This window comes from Tursiops truncatus, chromosome 6 (assembly GCF_011762595.2).
Source record: "Tursiops truncatus isolate mTurTru1 chromosome 6, mTurTru1.mat.Y, whole genome shotgun sequence".
Classification (NCBI taxonomy): domain Eukaryota; kingdom Metazoa; phylum Chordata; class Mammalia; order Artiodactyla; family Delphinidae; genus Tursiops; species Tursiops truncatus.
In genome coordinates this window covers 105,212,880-105,231,945 of record NC_047039.1, presented here as the reverse complement: position 1 = coordinate 105,231,945, position 19,066 = coordinate 105,212,880, and the positions used below count along the sequence as shown (strand labels likewise).

Here is a 19,066-nt window from a genome sequence, read left to right as displayed (position 1 = left end):
AACCACTGCGCCACCAGGGAAGCCCGGGGGCTACTGTTCATTATGGTGCGCGGACTTCTCGTTGCAGTGGCTACTCTTGTTGCAGAGCATGGGCTCTAGGTGTGCGGGCTTCAATAGTTGTGGCTCGCGGGCTCTAGAGCACAGGCTCAGTAGTTGTGGCGCATGGGCTTAGTTGCTCCGCAGCACGTGGGATCTTCCCAGACCAGGGATCAAACCCCTGTCCCTTGCATTGGCAGGCGGATTCTTAACCACTGCACCACCAGGGAAGTCCCAGATTTTATTTTTAATTTATTTATTTTATTTTTATTATTTTTGGCTGCGTTGGGTCTTAGTTGCGGCACGTGGGATCTTCATTGTGACATGTGGGCTTCTCTCTAGTTGTGGTGTGCGGGCTCCAAATCGCACTGGCTCTTCACTGCAACATGCGGGCTTCTCTCTAGTTGTGGCACGTGGGCTCCAGGGCATGTGGGCTCTGTAGTTGCGGCACGCAGGCTCCAGAGCGCATGGGCTCTGTAGTTTGCAGCACGCGGGCTCTCTAGTTGAGATGCGCAGGCTCAGTAGTTGGGGCATGTGGGCTTAGTTGCCCCATGGCCTGTGGGATCTTCCCTGACCAGGGATTGAACCGCCTCCCCTGCATTGGAAGGCAGATTCTTAACCACTGGACCATCAGGGAAGTCCTTGTCCAGATTTTTTTACAAGTGTATTTCTTAGTAGTGGTCCAGTGAAACTTTCTATCTTTGTATCAGCTTTTAAAAAAAGAAGAAAGTTTGGGGAAAATGGAGCAAGAATTGGAAGCACGTACCAGAGAACTTAGTCGCACCCAGGAGGAGTTGATGATCTCCAACCAGCTGTCAGCAGACTTAAGCCAGAAGATAGAAGAGCTTCAGAGATACTACTCAACGCTGGAAGAGCAGAGGTTCTTGCTTGGTCTGTGGGGCACATGGGTAGCGGTGTTAGTGTAGCTCTGGTTACAGCCAACCTGTCTTTCCCCATTGCTCACTGTAGCACTTCCTGATCTTAATTCTGGCAAGGTCTTCTGGACTTATCCTTACCTGCCTAGGGCTTTAGGACCCCCCTACCTCCTCCAAACCCTCATTCCCCTTCACCTGCCTAGGCTCAGACACTCCAACCCTGCCGAGCAATTTAGTATGTTTTAGAGTTGCTAAGCTATTGAATAGCCAAAGGTAGATAAAGATTTCTTGCCTAAACCTGAGTGGAATTTTTCTCTTGGGCCTCCTGCTTCAGAGAGAGCGAAGGAGTCTTTTCCACTGATAATCTTCACAAGGCTAATGTTTGCAGCCCTGACATGTAAAGAACCATCTGTGTTTTTCCTGTGGAAGAATGTGTCTTAGGTGGGATATCCAAATTTGTTCATTGTCTGCTTTCTTTCAATAAAGAGATCATGTGACAGCTTCAAAAACAGGTGCAGAAAATAAGATCACAGCCCTGGAGCAGAAGGAACAGGAACTCCAAGCCTTCGTTCAGCAACTTTCCATTGATTTGCAAAAGGTAAGTAGAGGACTAGGAGTGGACACAAGTTGCTAGGATTCATGAATGGGGTAAAAACTATATCTGTCAGAAATTTGCGCCTCAGGGTGGCTGGTGAAAGTTCTATTTCTCATGCAGTCCCCATTGCCCTAGTTCCTGGTGTAGCCAGGCTGCATCCAGATGGAAGGGGCCATGTAGTTGAGCAAGGGTTGCTTAACAGAAGAGGTCAGTATTGTCCTGACAGGAACTGTCAAAGCACACCATTTGATCTGCTCAGACTTGTAAACTACTATGTCATGGACCTTGAGCACAAGAAGACACAACAGCGGTGGTTGACGTGGCTAGGCTTGTACCTTTGACATACGTGGCTCTAATCCGATTTGTTCAAACGCACATAAATGATATCATTACTGTTCGTTTTTTTTGTTTGGCTAACACACATTTTTTGCCCTTCTACTCTAGGCCTGTGCTAAATTCTGAGAATATAAGGGTGAACAATAATCATATCATTATTGACTGTAGTGTTTCTCAGTGGTGTGTTCCTTACCATTTTGAGCAGAACAATATGTACTGTATGATTGTCCCATGCATTGCAGGACATTTAGTTTTCCTGGCCCCTGTGTTCTGAATGCCAGCAGCATCCTTCAGGCATTGACAAGCCAGCCCTTATCCTCATATAGACAAAACACCCCCTAACAGGTGGTACCAAAAACCCTACCCTCATCCCCTGAGAACCACTAATCTCAAGTGCACCAGAGACTTACAGTATTATTACAGTACAGTAAGATTTGTGTAAAAGAGAAGTCTATATACCCCTTCTAGCTATTAGCATACTTACAGATACCTAAATAGAAGCCGAGAGAGGTCATATACCTTGTTCAAAGTTACACGGTAAGTGACAGAGCTGAATTCTAACCCAAGTCTTACTCCAAAGCTCATGCTTGTTCCACGGGGCTTTGTTGACTCACAACAAGGAGCACCCAGTAAATAGATCTAGACACCTATAGTGTTTTGTCTCAGAGGCCTACTGTTTCATGATAGAACTCAAACCTCCTGTTTGACAAGAAAAAAGTTCACAACTCAGTAAGTCCCAAATAAGTGAAACGGATTTTTCAAATGCAAAGGATATGCCATAGGGAGAGTGCATTTCCAGTGCAGGAGCCAAGGAACTGTTCCTGGAGGAACTGGAATTTCAAGGATGGGTAGGACAGCAGGAAGCAGAGAAGACAGAAGGGTATAGAATACATTTTGCGGGGGGGGGGGGGGGGGGCGGGTTGGAGAGAATAACAGACACAAAACTTTGGGATTCACGGGACCGTTTGATATTAGAACCATCCATCCATTTCATAATTGGAAAAGGTAATTTTCCAGACTCTGGTCCCACTGAGTTCCCTCATTCATTCTAAAAATATAATTTGAGTTTTATTATGTGTCAAGGTCTGTGCTCTGTGCTGGGTGTTAGAAATACTAGGGTGAGCAAAACAGATATCACCCTTGCCCTTGTGGAATTTAGTCTAGAGGGGAAGTGAGACATTAATCAATAATCACATAGATATATAATTACAAACTATGATGTGTTGCTGTGAAGGAAAACCACAGGATGCTGTGAGATCCTGTAAGAGGGCATCAAATCAGATCTAGCGTTGGAGTCATAGAACACTTTCCTTGAGGAAGTAACACTTGAACTGAGATGAACTACTGAAGCTTGTGAGGGTAGGAATGATGGCAGAGAATTTTAAATAGGAAATAGTATGAACAATAAACCCAGAAACTGAGGCAGTAAAGGGAGTAGCGCCTTCAAGGAAGTGGAAGAAGCCTGGAAGGGTAACACAGAGTGAGGGAGAGGATTACTCTGGCTGTTAGAGGAAACATTGAAAGGGTTTCCAGTTAGGAAGCTATTGCAGTTGTGCAGGCATTAGACGGTGACTTTGACAAGAGTCGGGGTGGAAATGACGGGGGAGGAGACAAATTTAAGAAATCGTGAGGAGACGGACCCACTTGGTAATGTGGTAAATACAGGAGAGGAGCAAGAGGAAAGGAGGTGTTTGGGGTGATTTCTGGGTTTCTGGCTTAATCACCTGAGTGGCTGTCAGGCTAAGATAGCACTAAAGGAAGGTCAGTTTTCTCATAAAGATGATGAGTTTAGAGTCCTTTTCTTTGTTTTCCTTGTTAATATTGAGTAGATATGAAATAATATTTATGAAACATAAGTAAGGTAAATAGTGTAACAAGCTAATGAACTGCCATGTAGCTACTACCCCACAGGTTAAGAAAGAGAACAGTGTGTTTACCTTTGAGATTCCTGGTGTGCCCTTTACTCTTCCATCACATTCTTTTTACCTTCTTAAGTAAGCTTATCTAGAAATTACTCCACTTCCTAGCTTTGCTTTACAATTTTATCCCTAAACAGTGGCTTCTTTCATTTATCATGCTTGTTAACATTATATAAATGAAGTGCTGTAGGTATTCTTCTAATGCTACCTTTCTGTGCTCAAGGTTGTATTCTGAGACACATTCATATGGACACATGCCGCTATAATTTAATCTTTTCTCAACTGTGTAGTATGAAGTTACTAAAATTCATTTATCCATTCTATTGACAGTGGGCATTAAGGTGTTTCTGGTTTTTGCTTTTACAAACAAGGCTGCTGTGAACTTTTGTCTGCCTGTGAATGAGTTAACTGTAGGGTATATTTGAGATGTGAAAAGTTAGGGTCAAAAGATTTGTACTTTTCAACTTTACTAGGTAATGCCCAGTTTTTCCATAGTAGTTGTAGTAATTTACAAACATTCACCAGCAGTGTATAAGAATTTGGGTTCCTCTGCTTCCTTGACAGGTGATATATTGTCAGACTTTTAATTTTTGCCAATCTGGCCACGCTGCATGGCTTGCAGGATTTTAGTTCCCCGAACAGGGATTGAACCTGGGTCCTCGGCAGTGAAAGTGCAGAGTCCTAACCACTGGACCACCAGGGAATTCCCTCTCACCATGATTTTAATTTGCTTTTCCCAGATTATTAATGAAGTTCAGCATATTTTCATATGTTTATCAGTCATTCGTGCTCTTCTGTGAAGTGCTGGTTCAAATCTTTGGCCCATTTTCTGTTACATTTTCTGTCTTTTTCTCACTAATCGTCAGAGTTCTTTATATGTATCCTGGCTGCCATGCCCCTCGGTCAGTTATGTGGGCTGCAAATGTGTTCTCCCAGTTTGGGCTTTGCCTTCACACTCTTTATGGTTTCTTCTGTTGAACATATGCTCTTCATTTTAGTACAGTTGAATTTATTATTTTCCTTTAAATTTATACTTTGTCTCTTTAAAAAAACCTTTCCTCACTTGGAATCATAACATTATTCTCCTATATTATTATCTGAAAATTTTAGAGTCTTGACTTTATTTTCAAGTCTTTAACATACCTGAAATGTGATTTTGGTGTGAGAAAGGGATCTGTGTCTTATTTTTATTCTAATTGTTTTAGTACCATTTATTGAAAAATCTGTCTTCTCACTGATCTGCAATGCCAGCTTTATCATGATTCAGTTTTCCATTTGTACATGGAACCACTCCTGGACTTCGGGGTGTATGCACCTGTGGTATTTGCACAATACTAAGCATTGCCTTACTAGCTACAGTATTAGGATAAGTCCTGGTGTCTGACAAGACAAGTCTCGGTACCTAGTTCTTTTTCAGGAGTATTTTGAATATCGTTGGCCTATTGCTCTTCCACAGAACAACTTGTCAGGCACCTTAAAAAACCTGGTGGAGAGGCTCCAGAAAGACCATTAGCCTCTCTGCCAGGTGAGGACACAGAAAGAAGTGCCAGCTATGAACTAGGAAATGAGCCTTCACCAGAGGTGACCATGCTGGCACCTTGATCGTGGACTTCCCAGCCTCCAGCACCGTCACCTGCCCAAATGCAACCTTGAACCAAACCAGATGCCAGAGGGAAGAGAGTGTCTGTTGATATTGTCCAGGCTGCGGATGTCTCCAGGAAAAATTGGAAAAGATGAAGGGGGCATGGGTTCAAGCCCTGGTCCGGGAAGATCCCACATGCCGTGGAGCAACTAACTAAGCCTGTGCACCACAACTACTGAACCTGCGCTCTAGAGCCTGTGAGCCACACCTACTGAAGCCCGTGTGCCTGGAGCCCGTGCTCCACAACAAGAGAAGCCACTGCAATGAGAAGCCTGCACACCGCAATGTGGAGTAGCCTCCACTCGCCACAACTAGAGAAAGCCTGCGCACAGCCTTAAATAAATAAATAAATAAACAAACAAACAAACACACACCTGGTGGGATATTGATTGGAATTGCGTTGACTCTGAAGATGCATTTGCAGAACATTGATTACTTTATCATGTGAGTTTTCTTATCCAAGAACACAGTGTCTGTCTCTCTAGATATTCAATGTTACTGTTACTTTAAAAATGACTCTCAATAAGGTTCTATAATTTTTTCCAGAAAGGTTTATTTATTTATTTATTTGGCAGCGTTGGGTCTTCATTGCTGCACGCAGGCTTTCTCTAGTTGTGGCGAGCAGGGTCTACTCTTGGTTGCAGTTTGCGGGCTTCTCATTGCAGTGGCTTCTCTTGTTGCAGAGCACGGGCTCTAGGTGCACGGGCTTCAGTAGTTGTGGCACACGAGCTCAGTAGTTGTGGCTCGCAGGCTCTAGAGCGCAGGCTCAGTAGTTGTGGTGCACAGGCTCAGTTGCTCCATGGCATGTGGGATCTTCCTGGACCAGGGCTCGAATCCATGTCCCCTGCATTGGCAGGCGGATTCTTAACCACTGTGCCACCAGGGAAGCCTTCCATTCCTTTTATTTCCTTTTCTTGTCTTATTGCATTAGCAAGAACTTCCAGATGATGTTGAAAAGGAGTAGTGAGAGGGGACATCCTTGCCTTGTACCTGATCTTAGTGGGAAAATCTTTGAGTTTCTCACCATTAAGTATGGTGTTAGCTGTAGCACATTAGGTGCTGAGGGCTTGAAGTAAAACAGCCAGAGTGTGGGGAGTTGCTCTGTGTGGGATATGGTGCACAAGAAAACTAAATGGAAATTGGCAACTGATTCTTCTGTTCCTGACTCTGCCCAACACGGTGACTTATATAAGACTTGTTTGTTCTCTTGGTTGTTACTGGAAGGGGTCACATGTATCTCTCAAGTTCATACTGATGTGTAATATAAGGAGTACAGACTTTGGGCCAAGAAGGCTTGGATTTGAATCCTTATTCTGTCACCAAGGTGTGTGCTGTTGGGCTAGTAGTCCCTAAGCTTCAATTTCCCTGTAAATGGACACAGTGAAGGATGGTTGTAAGGACTAGAGGATGAGCTTGCACATGCTTTGCAAACTGTAGCTGCTCCTGCACCATGCTATTGTAATTATTACTGTTATCAACATTGTTAGTAAGAGACCCATTAAAGATGGGTCAGCTGGGCCAAAACTTTTTTCTTTCCTATCAGACTACCTCTCCCTCCTGTATTCTCTGCTTTGCATAATGTTACCATTCATCCAGGTATCTGAGCCACAGACTTGGCAGTTGTCTTCACTTCTTCTTTCCTCTTCACCCAGCCCCCTGGTCATGTTGAACTTGTCTGTTTACCCCTTTACACATGCTGCCTTTTACCCAGAATGCTTGTTCCTCTCCCCCATCTTCCACCTGGACTTGCCTGCTTAGGAGGCCTGATCTGATTGCCCCCGTTAATCCCTTCTGCCTCTGATACCTCATAGCACCTTGCATGTCTCTCTGTTACAGCATGATTGTATTGTTTTATAATTAACTGTGTGTATATCTCTTTTTACCAGCAGCCTCCATGCTTCTATGGGTCAGTAACTATAGCTGATTATATTCCTAGAGACAACACATAGAGTACAGGCTTGATAAAAGTTTTTGAATTATGGGATCTTTTTTTTTTAATTTACTTATTTTTGGCTACGTTGGGTCTTCGTTGCTGCGCGTGGGCTTCCTCTAGTTGCAGTGAGCGGGGGCTATCCTTCGTTGTGGTGAGCAGGCTTCTCATTGCAGTGGCTTCTCTTGTGGAGCATGGGCTCTAGGCGTGCAGGCTTCAGTAGTTGTGGCTCACAGGCTCAGTAGTTGTGGCGCATGGGCTTAGTTGCTCCGCGGCATGTGGGATCTTCCCAGACCAGGGCTCGAACCCGTGTCCCTTGCGTTGGCAGGCAGATTCTTAACCATTGCGGCACCAGGGAAGCCCGAATTATGTGATCTTGAATCCATTCTTCAAACTTCTCCTCCACTATATATGTGGTCACCCCTGTGAGAATTCAGAATGGCAAGTGCTTCTTCCCAAAATCCTAGGCCCATGTAGCTACATCTTATTCTGAGGAGAAAACTGGCTGGGTTGCAAGCTAAACATGAAAGTCTGTGGCTTGAGATGGAGCAGCAGATCATAAGGTGAGGGAATTTGAGGAAGCACAGTATTGTGAGGAGGTTCAAGTCTTCACAATGAAATGTTGATGCCATGCGACCTTATTTTGGAGTGGAGAATGGGCATGTTCAGTGGATGTAAGGACCACTGTGAGCTAAGAAATTGTATATTCAAAGGATTCTGGATCCTCAGCTTTGATGTTGAGCAGCATTTGGAGATTGACAGTTGTGAAAGGAACAAATGTAGTCCCAACCCACCACTGCCACCACTACCATCACTGCTAAAGAGGTAGACTGAAATAAATAAGTGGGCAGCTGGTGATCTGGGGCCATGGTGTAAGGTGCTGCTGTGATTCAGAGGTGCTCCCTGTCCTGTGAGCCAGGGTGAATATCACTGTTTGTTTCAGTTCTGTCTTCAGCCTTAAGGCAGCTACAATGGCATCATGACTGCTTCATCCAGCCCCACGTTTCCAGGCGTATTGTTCTGTAGGTCATTGTAGGGCTGGCTGGGAGCTTCTTCAGTGGAATTACCTCTGCTGGTTCTTGGCATCTGGTGTAAAGTTGTAGGTCCTGTTGGCCTCTGGATTAATAGGATTAAACCTATGCTTGATGAGAGTGGGAGGGGGAGCATTCCTTTAGCTAGTAGATCATGACAACACAGGGGATATTTTAGAGAGGAGGAACATCTTCGCAGGGTCCTGGCTAGATTCCACAGACGTAATAGCATTCTTCCTTCCCGGATTGCCAGGTGCTTAAATTTGGGAGCGTTTGCTGCTTGCTGCAATAGGCCTGAAACGGATACCTGAGTAGTGTTGGGTTCTGATCTCATATATTCTCTGTTCCATTTTCAGGGAAGATCTCCTGGCTGTATGTTCTTCTAGGATGCAGTTGGAAACAGAATTTCAGAGAAACATGGTGATTCTAGAGGATACAGGAAGGGAGGGAGAGAGACAGTGTAATGTAATCTCTGCTTTCACCTGCAGGCCACTGCTGAAACTCAAGAGAAAGAAAAACTCATCACACATTTGCAGGAGAAGGTTGCATCCTTGGAGAAGAGACTGGAGCAGAACTTATCAGGAGAAGAACATGTGCAGGAACTTCTAAAAGAGGTAACTAGCTCCCTTTGGGCTGGCCAGTGTTGGGAGGGCCGTGGTAACACTGGAGATTTCATAAAATCCTAGAGTTTCAGAGCCAGAGAGTCTTCAAAGAGCTTGGTGAAAACATCACTCCCTCCAACTTTTAATTGTTCTGCTTATGGTAAAATCAGCATCATGTTGCCTGTGTGTGACATTTTCCTGAAGGAAAGGGAGCACTTTGTTCAGAGATGCGTGTGAAGGAGTGGCATCCTGATCACCGATAAACCCCACCTAGTGATTTACGCCATTTGGGTTGTTGTCTTACTGCCCTGCTTTCCTTCCCTACCCATTGTACTTTACATTGGCCAAGGAAAGTAGTTACCATCTGCCTTTGGCGTGAGCGAGAATTGCTTTGGGCAGCAAGTGGACTCTCCTTAGCCGAAGGAGGCAGTTGAGCCAACTGGCCTCTAGCCCAGTGGTGTAGGTGAACTTGCTTGTTGTCTGCCCACATTCTGCTCTCTCCTACATGACAGAGGTGACAAAACCCAAGCCTTGGGCCTAGATTAGCCCCTCACTTTCTGTCTTCAGTCAGTTTCAACTAAATGTGTCCATCTCCACTGCCACTGCTGTACTTCAGGTTTCCAGCCACTCTGGCCTAGTCTGTGTTAGAAGTCTCCAGACTAGCCTACACCCTCTCCTGCACCCTCTGACACAGTCTTCCACATCACCACTAAACTCATCTTTCCAAACAACATTTCTGACTATATCACTCCCATAAAGAGCTTCCACAATTACCCTACAGTCTATAGTGAGTATAACGTGGTTTCTAAGGTATAGATTGATTTCTAGAACCAGGCTCCCTAGGTTTGCACTTTACCTCTTCTACTTACTAATTTTTGACTCAGAGCAAGTAACGTAATCTTTTTGTGTTTTCTTCCCCCTCTGTAAAATAGGGTTAACATTGTATCAAACACATAGAATTGTTATTGGGAAATGATTAGAATTAGCACATCATGGGGTCTCAGTATATTTCAGCTATTAATATTATAATCATTACTGTGCCACCATCATTGTTATAAAGTTTAGTGTGCATAGGAGTTACTTGGTGAGTTTGTTTGAAGTATACATTTCTAGGGAATTCCGTGGCAGTCCAGTGGTTAGGAATCGGCACTTTTACTGCAGTGGCCCAGGTTCAATCCCTGGTCAGGAAACTGAGATCTTGCAAGCCAAAAATTTGGGGGAGAAAAAGAAATATATATATATATATATATATGTATGTCTTGCCCTACCCTCAGAAATTCTGATTTTAGTAGACCTGGAATAAAGCCTCAAACTTAAAAACTCCTCCACCCACCTAGATGAGTCTAATACAAGTGTTTGGATGACTCCACTTTGAAAAATATTTGCTACAGAATTAAGTTCAAACTTCCTTCTGTAGCATAAAAAGCTTTTCTCATAATCTGGCCCTTTGCCCAACTTTCTAGTCTTGTTTCATGACCTGAACCCATCATCACCTTGACTTTTGGCAAGCTGTAGCTCCCCAGATACCTCCAGCTGTTTCATACCTCTAGTGTCATCCCTCTGCCTGGGTGCTCCCTTGGGCCCTGGCCACCTGTGAAGAATGAAGCCTCCTAGTTTCCTGAGGCAGTGAGGATCTCCTGCTCTGTGCTGCTCCTTTGTGGACACCATTACACTCTATTATATACTTTTTTGGTTAGTTTTTGCCCCAGCTTCAAGGTCAAAAAACTGTCAAATTTATACTTTATGTATACTTTATATGTATACTTTATGATATGTGAATTTTATCTCTGTTAACTGTTTTGGGTTTTTTGGTGCGTACTTGTGTCCCTCGTGCCTCGCACAAATCGTAGTATGGTGTAGATGTCAGTAAATATTTATTCAATGGAGAAATGACTATTTTCTTTTACTCTTCTTTCAACTTACAGAAAACACTTGCTGAGCAGAATTTGGAGGATACCAGACAGCAGCTCTTGGCAGCCAGAAGCAGCCAGGCCAATGCCACTGACAGCCTGGAGACTCGGGTACTGACCTCACTCCCAGTGGTTCCTGTGTCTGGGTGGTGCCCTGGTTGGATGATGTGGTTGTGGCTGAGAATCCCCTTGGGTCAGAGGTTTTCTTCCAAAGGGACTCTCTTTCGGATCTTACTTGTAGAGAACTGAGGTAGTCATTTTCTTCATTCTTGCCACATTACCATCATTGTTCCACAGAAAGTTGTTCTCTTCTCTGTTTATTCCCTTTATCCCCATTCCCCTCCTTCCCATAGGAAACCACTCTAATGTGGTTAATAGAGACCCTTTTATTGTTGGATAACCTTAAAACTGGTGACATTGTTTTGTGTGTCTGTGTGTTGATTTAAGTAAATGATACAGCTGTACATATGTCTTCTTTGTTACTTTCAACTGCTCCATCTTCTGTGTCCACTTCGTTGTTCTTACCTACTGTACTTTATAGTTGTCTACTAGATGCTAGATATCCAGATTGCCTTCGTTCTGTCACCACAAATTACACTGCGGTGAACATCCTTGTCCCTTTTGCCTTAAGAAGGATAGCAAGTGCATATGACTCAATGTGACTCAGTAGGACAGCAATGTTCCCAGAAGGCCTGCACCTGGCTCTACTCGCCCAGCATGCATGAGAGTTCCTATCGCTGCATCTCTGTCTTTTCTAGCATTGGCATTTCTCAGCCTTCTTGCCAGTTTAATGAGTGTGAAGTGGTAGAAGTGGCAAGGGATCTCTGTGGGGCCGCTTATAAGAACACTAATCCCATTCATGATAGCTCCACCCTCATAACCTAAGTACCTCCCAGACACCTCACATCCTAACACCATCATGTCAGACATTAGGATTTCAATATATGAATTTTGGAGGGACGTAAACATTCAGACCATAGCAAATGCTTAGCTTATTTTTTTAATCTTTCTTGTTTCTTGATAAATATATATAAAGCTATATTTTTCTCTAAATACAGCTTTGTTTTATTATAATTCAGTTCTGTTTCTGAATATCCGTTCTTTTATTGTGGTAAAATACACATAACATAAAATTTACCATTTCAACCATTTCTAGGTGTACACTGGCATAAAGTACATTCACGTTGTTATACAACCATTACCACCATCCATTTCTAGAACTTTTTCATCTTCTCAAACAGAAACTGTGCCAATTAAAACAATAACTCCCCATTCTCTCCTCTCCCCAGCCCCTGGCAACCACCATTCTACTTTCTGTTTTTATGAATTTGATGATCCTAGGTACCTCTTATTAGTGGAATCATATGGTATTTGTCTTTTTGTGTCTGGCTTATTTCACTGAGCATAATGTCTTCAAGGTTCATTCACATTATAGCATGTTTCAGAATTTCACTCCCTTTTAAGGCTGAAGAAGCCTTTTTAAGACTTTTATTCCATTGTACATATATCACATTTTGTTTATCCATTCATTGTCCATGGACATTTGGGTTGTTTCCACCTTGTGGTTGTTGTGAATAATGCTACAGCGAACATTAATGTATGAACAAGGTTTTTGTGTGGGCTTATACTTTCATTTCTCTTGGGTATATTCCTAGGAGTAGAGTTGCTGGGTCATATAATAACTCTGTGCATAACCTTTTGAGGATCTGAATCTTTCTTGAGTTCTGCCTGCAAACTGGGACTTGCATAGATATTTACTGAACCCAGCAGTTCAAAAAGCTAGGTTTCACCATAAACAAGACAAAAAGACAGCCCTCAGAATGGGAGAAAATATTTACAAATGAAACAACAGACAAAAGATTAATCTCCAAAATGTACAAACAGCTCATAGAGCTCAATATCAAAAAAACAAACAATCCAATTAAAAAATGGGCGGAAGACCTAAGTAGACATTTCACCAAGGAAGACATACAGATGGCCAAGAGGCACATGAAAAGATGCTCAACATCACTAATTATTAGAGAAATGCAAATCAAAACTACAATGAGGTATCACCTCATGCCGGTCAGAGTGGCCATTATCAAAAAATCTAGAAACAGTAAATGCTGGAGAGGGTGTGGAGAAAAGGGAACCCTCCTGCACTGTTGGTGGGAATGTAAATTGATACAGCCACCATGGAGAACAGTATGGAGGTTCCTTAAAAAACTAAAAATAGAACTACCATATGACCCAGCAATCCCAATACTAGGCATATACCCTGAGAAAACTGTAATTCAAAAAGAGACTTGTACCACAATGTTCATTGCAGCACTATTTACAATAGCCAGGACATGGAACTAACCTAAATGTCCATCGACAGATGAATGGATAAAGAAGATGTGGCACATATATACAATGGAATATTACTCAGCCATTAAAAGAAACGAAATTGAGTTATTTGTAGTGAGGTGGATGGACCTAGAGTCTGTCATACAGAGTGAAGTAAGTCAGAAAGAGAAAAACAAATGCCGTATGCTAACGCATATATATGGAATCAAAAAAAAAAAAGGTACTGATGAACCTAGTTGCAGGGCAGGAATAAAGATGTAGACATAGAGAATGGACTTGAGGACATGGGGTGGGAGGAGGAAGATGGGGCAAAGTGAGAGTAGCATCGACAAATATACACTACTGAATATAAAGCAGGTAGCTAGTGGGAAGCAGCAGCATAGCACAGGCAGATCAGCTTGGTGCTTTGTGGTAACCTAGAGGGGTGGGATAGGGAGGATGGGAGGGAGTCTCAAGAGAGAGGGGATATGGGGACATATGGATACATATGGCTGATTCACTTTGGTGTACAACAGAAACTAACACAGTATTGTGAAGCAAGTATACTCCAATGAAGACCTATTAAAAAAATAAATAAATAAAAGCTAGGTTTCAGTCGTGGCCCTACCACTAATAAAATTTGTGATCATGAGCAAGTAACATTACTATTCTTCTCTGTGGAAGTACTCACACTGTTCTCATGGGGTTGTTTCAGTTGAAACTTACATGTGAACATACATGAGAAACATGAGACCTAAAAATACTCTTTTTCTCATTTGGTACCTACCTTTCCTTGACAAAGCTGCAACCTTCCATGAGCTTGTGTTTTAATAATAAAGTTCCCCCAGGGCAAACCTTATTCAGCAAACAAGAGGACTTTAAAAGAGAAATTGGCAAAGTTAGCTTGAGTCAGATGAAAAGGCCATATTGAAGAACCATGTCTAGCTCAGTGCTAGGCAGTGTGTCATCCTGTCCACTGTGCTGGCCTCGTGTCCTAGTGCAGTGCCAAGTACAGAGTCAGACTGGATCATTAATTGTGGGATGAGGGAAACCCAAGTTTGTATCATGAGCAGTAATTCCACTTCTGGGAATCTGTCCTAATCAAGAGATTCAAACCAGATCAACACTTTTTGCATGAAGATGTCAACTGCTGCATTATTTTATGTGCAAAATGGAAAACAGTAGGCAGCGGTTCAGAAAATTATGAAACATCCTTTAAGGAAATAATCTAAGGTCTGAAGACTGCGTGGAAACATAGAAGGAAATTTGAGCAAGGAGGAAAAATACAAAGTTTTACTAGAATTGTATATGAAGTTGTAATAAAAGAAAGAAAGAAAAGTCATAAAAATAGCCTGTAAGAAACTATATTAGAATGATAGTGTTTTATAATGGTAGACTTATGAGCATCTTTCTTTTTTTGTAAGTAAAAATTTTTCTTTAATGAACCTGTTTTATGATTTAAATAGATTTGATTTTAAAAGCCATTTTGTTGCTACTTCTTTTGAATGAAAGGATGCTTCTCTTTCCCCCCTCAGGTGAAGGAACTAGAGCAGAGCCTGCAGGCATCTGAGGAGAAGCTAAAACAGAGCAGTGACGTTGTAGCAGCTCAGGAAGCTCAGATTCAGGAGCTTGTAAGTGGGTATTGTGACTGCTGTGTTCTAGGCCCTTGATGCTTTTTCCCTTTATTCCTTTGTAGGTCCCCAGACTCGCTCCCAAATTCTGGAATGGTATCTGGACCTGACCTTAGATACAGTTGTGGGCAGACAGGCAGTGCAGGTAGAGGGAGTCAGGACCTGCCAGAGAGTCTGAGTTACCCAGAGAGATAGTGACGGGCTAGACAGCCCAGCCTAGTTCTGGGACTGTTAGAGGTGGTGTCTCCACTGGCGTTCAAACCTCACCTTGCAGCCGGGGCTGTGGAGAACAGCTCCAGGCTCTGGGGAGAAGATGGCAAGGGCTTGGCCGGTAGTTACAGCGCCAGGTCAGGTGTTGAGCTTGAAACTTGAGAAATAAAAACGGCATTTGTTGCCTCGTGTCTGCTAAGTACTCTGCATGTATTTTAATTTAGTCCTTGCAGCAGACCTAAGAGCCTGTACTGTTATCCTTATTCTCCAGAGGAAGCAGGCTCAGAAAGGCGACCAGATCACTAGCCCAAGGTCTCCCACCTAGTAAATGGCTGAACCCACATCCTTCCTAGGTCAAAACCCTTGTTCTTCATCACTGTGTTATGTGCCTCCCCAGGGAAAAGCCTCATCCATAGAGGGCAGCAATGAGTGGAGTGAAGGAGGGCTGTGTCTTAGGACTGGCTGGTGCCCAGAGCTGTCCCCCCAGCACCAAGACCAATCCCAGATTCCAGCTCCTAGGCAGGCCAGGGGACCTCAGCGGCAGCCAGGCTGGAGTTCAGGAAGGAGAGTTGTTTCTGTTGGACACTCATCTTTGGGTCACTGAGGGACAGAATAAAGCCCCCATTGTCACTACAAATAACTGTCCTCTGCTACCCCCTCAGGCCTCCGCAAACAAGGAGAGCAGCTGTGCACAGCAGCAGGTCCTCGCTCTGGAGCAGCAGTGCACAGAGCAGATCCACACACTGGAGGCCCAGCTCTCTGCCCTGGAGAGAGCTCGGGCAGACGACCATGCAGCCGCGGAGCGGAAGGTGGTGAGTGAGGAAAGGAGAGGGGCCGGGCACAGGAGCACCACGTTCATGTGTGGCTCGGCTGCCAAGTTGTTTGATGGGAAGAAGACCAGCCCTCCTCTGAAGTAGGGAACCACTTTTTGGAGCAGTTTTTATCTTTCACCAAAACACCTGCTCATGAGACTGGATGTTAAAAGGCTGCTTTTTATAAAAACCCTGAACAAATGGGTTTTCTTTTTCCTTGGGCTGCACATGGACTTCCTGGTGCTTCCTGACCAGTCCCATCAGCGGCTTCCCACTGCCTTTCTAAAATGTATACTGTTCATCCTTAATGGCTTCTCCCTTCCCTGGTCCCCCTCCTTGTTCCATAGGCTTCAGGATCAAGTGCCTTAGTTCTTCTTGTGAGGAGTGTGTCAGGTGACTCTCCCTTCCTCACCCCAATCCCCATTCTCATCTCCCACCCCTGCAGTGGCAACAAAAGGAAGGGGGGCATTTTTAAAGGTTCCATGTCAAAGAGATAGGACTGTGCTCAGGGGAAATATGGTAAAGACCTTTTCTTTTATACATACTTTTCTCAATTTGCAGAGAGAGCTGGAGCAAGAAAATGCAGGCCTTAAAGAAAGTAAGAATGAATGTGAACATTCTCTACAACATCACCAACTTGAACTAAAGAAGCTGAAGGTATTTATCTAATTGAATCAGTTTCACAAAAGTATCATGTCTTTCATGTGTGTATTTGGAGTGGCCAGGTGAACCTTCTATACGTAGAGTAGAGAAGGAATGGAACTAGGATTTGTTCAGAGTTCTGCTAAGCATTTGCAACAAATTGTCACCTCGTTAAGTCCTCTCAGTGATCAAGGACATAGGGAGAGTTGTGCTTATTTTGCAGTTAATGTCGTCGAGGTTCTGAGTGTAAGTAATTTGTCCAGGTTCCATAGTTAGAGGTGGTGCTGCTCTGACTTTTCACTCCACCACGGAGACCCAGCCCTTCCTCTCTGTCCTCGTCAACAGCTGCCTGACAGTAATGCTGTCAAAGCACCACTGTCACTGATTTCCAGTGAGGCCAGTAAAGCAAGGCCTTAAGCTATCACGAGGGCCTTATTTGTTTGTTTGTAACAGGGAGCAGGTACAGAAATGAAGAAAAAACAACCTGCTGGATTGTTTCCCGTTCCCTTCTGAGAACTTGGTGCTTTGATCAGATGCTGCCACCTTCATTGCCGGGACATAACTGGATTCAGGGGAAGGAGTCTGCCACTTTCTTGTAGGCCTCCAGGCTCCCCTGTCCCCTTTCATAGCAGCCCTTAGATGATAGATCTTTGCAGGACTTGCCCAGCTATGGTCATGACACAAAGATCTTGTGGATCCTTTGGCAGAGATCTTCTCAGAGAACATCCATAGCTGAGGCCTGTACTGAGTCAGCTTTTACCAGTAGTCTCTGCTAAGCTGTGTAGGTGCTAGTGCAGTAGTGTCATGTCATGGAAAGCATGGACTTTAGAGTCAAATATTTCTTCATGCATTTCCTTCAACAAACATCTGAGTACTTGTGGGCCCCATTGTAGGTGCTGGGATGTGGCAATGAGCAAAACAGACAAAATCATTCCCCCTCCCCTAACCTGTGGAGCTTGTAACTAGAGACAGTAAACACTTTTTTTTTTAATTTAATTTATTTTTTATACAGCAGGTTCTTATTAGTCATCAATTTTATACACATTCAGTGTATACATGTCAATCCCAATCTCCCAATTCATCACACCACCACCCCGCCACTTTCCCCCCTTGGTGTCCATACGTTTGTTCTCTACATCTGTGTCTCTATTTCTGCCCTGCAAACTGGTTCATCTGTACCATTTTTCTAGGTTCCACATATATGCGTTAACATATGATAATTTTTTTCTCTTTCTGACTTACCTCACTCTGTATCACAGTCTCTAGATCCATCCACGTCTCTACAAATGACCCAGTTTCGTTCCTTTTTGTGGCCGAGTAATATTCCATTGTATATGTACCACATCTTCTTTATCCATTCATCGAGACAGTAAACACTTGATAAATGGTTATAAATGCTATGAAGACAATAAAGCAGAGTAAAGGACAGAGAGGAGGGAGGAAAGGGCTCTTTTAAATATGGAGGTGAATACGGGAACCAGGATGGCAGAGTAGAAGGACATGCTCTCACTCCCTCTTGTGAGAACACCAGAATCACAAGTAGCTGCTGGACAGTCATCGACAGGAAGACACTGGAACTCACCAAAAAAGATACCCCACATCCAAAGACGAAGGAGAATCCACAATGAGATGGTAGGATGGGCACAATCACAGCCCGTCTAAAATCTAATCCCATAACTGCTGGGTGGGTGACTCACAGACTGGAGAACACTTATACCACAGATGTCCACCCACTGGAGTGAAGGTTCTGAGCCCCACATCAGGCTGCCCAACCTGGGGGTCTGGCAACAAGAGGAGGAATTCCTAGAGAATCAGACTTTGAAGCCTAGTGGGATTTGATTGCAGGACTTCGACAGGACTGGGGGAAACAGAGACTCCACTCTTGGAGGGCACACACAAAGTAGTGTGCACGTCAGGACCCAGGGGAAGGAGCAGTGACCCCAGGGAGACTGAACCAGACCTACCTGCTAGTGTTGGAGGGTCTCCTGCAGAGGCGGGGGGTGGCTGTGGCTCACCGTGGGGACAAGGACACAGCAGAAGTTCTGGGAAGTACTCCGTGGCGTGAGCCCTCCCAGAGTCTGCCATTAGCCCCACCAAAGAGCCGGGTAGGCTCCAGTGTTGGATTGCCTCAGGCCAAACAACCAACAGGGAGGGAACCCAGCCCCATCCATCAGCAGTCAAGCGGATTAAAGTTTTACTGATCTCTGCCCACCAGAGCAACAGTCAGCTCTACCCACCACCAGTCCCTCCCATCAGGAAACCTGCACAAGCTGCTTAGATAGCCTCATCCACCAGAGGGCAGACAGCAGACGCAAGAAGAACTACAGTCCTGCAGCCTGTGGGAAAAAAACCACATTGACAGAACGATAGACAAGATGAAAAGGCAGAGGGCTATGTACCAGATGAAGGAACAAGATAAAACCCCAGAAAAACAACTAAATGAAGTGGAGATAGGCAACCTTCCAGAAAAAGAATTCAGAATAATGATAGTGAAGATGATGCAGGACCTCAGAAAAGGAATGAAGGCAAAGATCGAGAAGATGCAAGAAATGTTTAACAAAGACCTAGAAGAATTAAAGAACAAACAA

At 44.0% G+C, this 19,066-nt stretch overlaps 1 protein-coding gene across 4 annotated transcripts in view; it reads left to right on the top strand.

Moving 5' to 3' along the window:
- Window positions 1-19,066, top strand: part of GOLGA1 (golgin A1) — a 52,216-nt gene that overhangs the window by 14,519 nt on the left and 18,631 nt on the right. For all 4 annotated transcript variants that reach the window (XM_033858584.2, XM_033858585.2, XM_073806592.1 and 1 more), the window contains 7 exons: window positions 747-916; window positions 1,398-1,509; window positions 8,853-8,978; window positions 10,892-10,987; window positions 14,719-14,814; window positions 15,687-15,836; window positions 16,398-16,493. In XM_033858584.2, coding sequence (XP_033714475.1) covers window positions 747-916; window positions 1,398-1,509; window positions 8,853-8,978; window positions 10,892-10,987; window positions 14,719-14,814; window positions 15,687-15,836; window positions 16,398-16,493 — 846 coding nt within the window. The remainder of the gene's footprint in view (window positions 1-746; window positions 917-1,397; window positions 1,510-8,852; window positions 8,979-10,891; window positions 10,988-14,718; window positions 14,815-15,686; window positions 15,837-16,397; window positions 16,494-19,066) is intronic.